The sequence below is a fragment of the Salpingoeca rosetta genome (assembly GCF_000188695.1).
Source record: "Salpingoeca rosetta unplaced genomic scaffold supercont1.24, whole genome shotgun sequence".
Lineage (NCBI taxonomy): Eukaryota > Choanoflagellata > Craspedida > Salpingoecidae > Salpingoeca > Salpingoeca rosetta.
The window spans coordinates 24,110-28,973 of NW_004754910.1; the positions used below are offsets into that span (position 1 = coordinate 24,110).

Below are 4,864 nucleotides of genomic sequence, written 5' to 3' on the forward strand. Positions count from 1 at the left end.
CACACACACACACACACACACACACACACACACACACCGCTCTCTGCTCCGCCCATTCGCCAGTAGCCGGCAGGACAGTCATCCGATGCAATCTGCAGTCATGTCAAGCAAACCAGGGACAGAGAATAGGTGAAGGCTGGAATGTACAGCAAATGCGTCTGCTTGCAAGCAAGAGCAGGCAACGTGTTCACGGCACAGTTGCAGCATACACGCACCACTGAAATGCCTCCAGGCAAGCACTCGAACGGGGCCGTGCGAATGCATTCTGTTGAGAGCGGGTAGGAGCCGCTGGAGCACGTGCACGACTTGCATGACGTCTCTGTCGATGAGAAATTCAAGCATGACCACAACAACACACATCACACATTATACATGAGGTGTGAGAAGCGTTGGAAAAGAAAGCGCAAGTACAAGGGTGAACAAACACGCAAGCACATGCATGTGGCTGTGGCGTCAGGGCGTGTTGAGTATCTTCCCCAAACGCCAACACACAAACAATCGCACGCATACCTCGATGTGTCCCAGCGTCCTGGTATGTGCCTTCGGGGCATGTAAAGCAGTTGCTGATGCCTTGGGTCGCTTCGCACGGCTGCATGTACGTGCCAACGCCGCAATGGGAAGGTGCACACGGCCAGCACGCCGACTCCAGGCCAGATGACGGGCTGTACGTGAAAGGCGGGCATGATGAGCAGCCGTTGCTCTCCGTGTCTGTGCACCAGCTGCTGACGTACTTGCCTGCATTTGGGGTTGTGCGGATGTGTGTGTGTGTGTGTGTGTGTGTGTGTGTGTGTGTGTGTGTGTGTGTGTGTGTGTGTGTGTGTGTGTGTGTGTGTGTGTGTGTTTGGGGGGGGGGGGGCACTGTGAGTGAGAGCATGGTGATGACTCGGCGCAGCCGCAGCAGCAAACGAGCGTTGTGATGCAATGATAACACAGGCGCACACACAGACAGACACACACAGACAGACACACAGACAGACACAGACGCACAGACACACACAGACACACACACACACACACACACACGCAGACAAACACACACACACGCAGACACATACACATGTACCTGCGGGGCATCGCTGAAAGCAGCGGTCGAGGGCACCGTTTGATGCCATCAGGTTCTGAACGGCCGTTTCAAGTCCGCCAACCACGTCCGCCGTGTCTGCTACCTGGTCGTTCGTGGCACTCAGTTCATCCGTGAGCGTCTGCACCTGCGTGCTAATCGCGTCTTGCAATTCGCCCCGAAGAGAATCAGCGGTGGCCGTGGCCTTTGCATCGACCTGCCATGGTGTTGAGTGTTGCGGTGGCGATTGCGCGTTGGTGAAATGGGCTGGCCGCACACCTCAGTACACCTACACGTGCAATTTGGGAGTTGAGGCAGAATGCAGAAGCCAAGGTCCAACAGGCCATGCAGTGCGTTGACTCACAAATGCCATGAGGCTTGGCACGGTGCTCATCTCCAGTGAGTCGAGCCGACCAGAAGCCGTGCTGACGTCGGAATCAAGACCGCCCAAACGCCCATTCACCGCAGTCTCCAAGCTTGTCGTCTGCCGTGTGCGTGAGTGCATGCGTGCATGTGTATGTGTATGTGTGCTTGAGCACATGTGAGTGTTTGAGCACATGTGAGTGCTTGAGCACATGTGAGTGTTTGAGCACATGTGAGTGTGTGCCCATGTGCGCACACAACTTGTGTGCATGGGGCAAGGTGCATGCCATACTGCAACGGCCAAACAATGCCACCACCGCTGCGCACCGCTGTCTCCAGTGACGCAGCTGCACCCTCGAGGTACGCCACCAGCGGCTCGCCTGCGATAACATACACGAAAACATGACCAGCAGTGAGCAAAGGCGAGCACCACGAGGGAGTTAGAAACGCACGTTTACAAGCAGTGGCACACGATCTGACGCTCACCCTTAACCAAACACACACACACACACACACACACACACACACATAAACCGACCGCTTGGGGAATTGCTGTCGATGACGGCCTGCACGGCGTCAGCGACTCCACCGCCACCGTCGACCGCGTCGGTGACAATCTGACGCACTTGCGCCTCCGTGCGAACACGTGCACTCGGGTCATCCATGATGGCCGCAATCGCAGACGCAATCGAATCCTCAACCTGAACGTCAGTCAACAGGCGACCAGACCTGTGATAATTATGATGATGATGATGACAACGACGAAACAGGGTGGTGAATATGGAGCGAGCCCCACGGACGACGTTGGTGGGAGGCGAATTTGATGCAGATGTAAGCACGCTGTGTGAGACGCAATGAGAACATAGGCAAACACTTTTGTTTGCGCCAATCGCTTTCCCCACCTCTGAGCGCTGGGAGCAGTGTAAGATTTCAGCGAGTTTTCCCCAATAAAACCGAAATCACACACACACACACACACACATACACATAAGCACGTACACACACACACACACACACACACACACACACAATCACATGTACACACCATGGGTTGGGCTCGTTGAGGTTTGTCTTGTACGTCAGCTTGGCCTCGCGGTCATCAAACACCTCAAAGCGAAGCGTGCCGTCCTCTGCCTTCACCGTCGGGCGTTTCACTGGCGCATGACGTTCGAGGTGTTTGGAGTAGGGGAGATAAAGGTTGCGATAAGATGCAGACGAGTGAGATGGAGAGAAGTGAGCTGTTCAGCAGTGAAAAGCGCTGCACTTCATCAAAAGCGTTGCAGCTTCATACTCGCGCGCGCACTCTTGCATCGTACCCTTTGCACCCCCCCCCCCCCCCAAAAAAAAAAAAAAAATACACACAGAAGAACGTACGGATGCATTGGGGAAGGTCTCCAACCAGCTGGCCGTTGTCGCACTGCAGCGTAACCGGGTGCCCAGCATAGCCTTCGTTGCACCCAGCGACACAGTCGTCCTCGTGAACAGAGTCCTCACAGGCACTCAGGTCCATGCGTTCAGGGTCATAATCCTGGGGTGGCGTGCATGCAACAGCTGCAAGTGAAACGCGACAAAAAAAAAAGCATCTCGTGAGCGATGAGACGAGGTCATGAGGCCATGAATGAGGGCAAGCAAATGCACAACATAGCACGCAACGTCAAACACAAATACAAATACAACACACACACGCACGCACACGCACAACAACACAAGACACACACACGCACACACCACAAGACACGCACGCACATGACACAGCACACACAGCAAGAACACAACACAACACTGCTACACTATCCCTGATTCTTCTCACTCACGAGAGCACGCGGGCGGCTGTGGCTGGAGCGCGACGGTGTCGTTGACGACAACGCAGGCGCGGTTTACTTGAGGGCCCTCATACCCGCGCACGCACGACCACAAACATCCATCCCCGACAGCAACCTTTGACCTACACGTTGTGTGCAGCAGCGGCGTCAGGTCGGCCGTGGCATCGCACGGCGCTGCAGAGCAACCATGCAACAACAGTACATGACGTGAGCGTCAACAACAACACCAAGAACAACACCAAGGTTTGTAGTGCGACGAGACACACACACACACACACACGCACACACACACACACACACACACACACACACACACACACCACACCACCCACACACACACACACACACACACACACACACACACACACACACACACACACACACACACACACACACACACACACACACACACACACAAAAGCCGATTGATGTCAGCGATTCGCTGCGACCGCCAACCGCTTGCACAGCCCGTTTTGACACTCACGATTGCACTGGGGCAGGTTGCCGTTGAAGGAGCCATTGTCGCAGGTGAGCGTCGTTTGTGTTCCGGTGTATCGCGCTGTCAGGTTGCAGCCGGCCACGCACGACTCGCCGTCCAGCACGCCGTTGCAGCTGTGCACCACATACCATGGTGCAGAGTCCAGCGTGCACGCAGCCGCGGTGGTTGTTGAAGTTGTTGTTGCGACTGTCGTTGTCGTAGCGTTTTGGAGCGCACTCGCTGTGGTGACCGCTGTGCTCAAGCACGCAACCACCACAGCGGCAGCAAACACCCCACCACCACACATCCTTCTTTGTGCAAAGCCGTTGAAGATATGAAGGTGTGGTGCGGCGGATATGGAGGTGGGGAGGGGGCAACAAGGCAGACAAGGCAACGCCAAGCAAGAAGGAGCTTCTTTGGTGGTGTGCTTGCAGGAAGTCAGCAGAGCGCCCAAAACACAAACAAATCGTTTATTAGGAATATCTTCCACTGAAGCTCGTGGACAGGGCCTGCCGCGTCGCATTTGAAACACAAAATCAAAAGTGTGGAACGCTTGGAACCGCAGACGTCACACACACACACACACTCACACACACACACACACACTCTCTCTCTCACACTCTCTCACACACACACACACAAGTGTAAACACTGCAAACAGCCATACACGCATGCACACACACACACCGACACACAAACACACACAGACACACACTCAGTAGTAGGTCTCTCGCATGGCATAGCCGCGAGGAAACTTGCGAACAAAGTAGCGGCGTGTTTCATCGTACACGACGATGAGCACGGAGAAAGGCAGCGGCGTGAGCCAATAGCGGAACGGGAACGGGCGCAGGTTGAAGGCGACGTCCGTGCCGGGCGTGTAGGTCAGTACCGCTGCCAGCGCCGTCTCAAAGAAGAGCGCAAAATATCAACACCTTGTTCCCACTGGACAAAACAACAAAGTGGGGGGGGGGGAAGTTGAGTGAAAACCGCCGGATTGCTATCTTCTGCACATGAACACAAAGGAAGAAGAGGAGAGAAGGGGGAGAAAGGGGAGAAGAAGGGAGATAAGGGGAGAGAAGGGAGGGAGGGAGAAAAGAGAGAAGGCCGAGAGAGATATAGAGAGACAGAAAAGAAGGATAA

At 54.9% G+C, this 4,864-nt stretch overlaps 2 protein-coding genes across 2 annotated transcripts in view; both read right to left on the reverse strand.

Moving 5' to 3' along the window:
- Positions 1 to 4,190, reverse strand: part of PTSG_12750 (uncharacterized protein) — a 5,395-nt gene extending 1,205 nt beyond the window's left edge. Inside the window, exons 1-11 of the mRNA XM_004990259.1 lie at positions 3,731 to 4,190; positions 3,238 to 3,420; positions 2,798 to 2,974; positions 2,469 to 2,577; positions 1,962 to 2,152; positions 1,751 to 1,803; positions 1,425 to 1,544; positions 1,064 to 1,277; positions 511 to 735; positions 216 to 319; positions 38 to 92 (exon numbers count right to left, since the gene is read on the reverse strand). Coding sequence (XP_004990316.1) covers positions 38 to 92; positions 216 to 319; positions 511 to 735; positions 1,064 to 1,277; positions 1,425 to 1,544; positions 1,751 to 1,803; positions 1,962 to 2,152; positions 2,469 to 2,577; positions 2,798 to 2,974; positions 3,238 to 3,420; positions 3,731 to 4,031 — 1,732 coding nt within the window. The 5' untranslated portion in view covers positions 4,032 to 4,190. The remainder of the gene's footprint in view (positions 1 to 37; positions 93 to 215; positions 320 to 510; positions 736 to 1,063; positions 1,278 to 1,424; positions 1,545 to 1,750; positions 1,804 to 1,961; positions 2,153 to 2,468; positions 2,578 to 2,797; positions 2,975 to 3,237; positions 3,421 to 3,730) is intronic.
- A 249-nt stretch (positions 4,191 to 4,439) lies between these two features.
- The window catches only part of PTSG_12751 (sodium/potassium-transporting ATPase subunit alpha-1), a gene marked incomplete at both ends in the record, with an annotated part of 9,177 nt that continues 8,752 nt past the window's right edge, over positions 4,440 to 4,864 (reverse strand). Inside the window, one exon of the mRNA XM_004990260.1 lies at positions 4,440 to 4,628. Coding sequence (XP_004990317.1) covers positions 4,440 to 4,628 — 189 coding nt within the window. The remainder of the gene's footprint in view (positions 4,629 to 4,864) is intronic.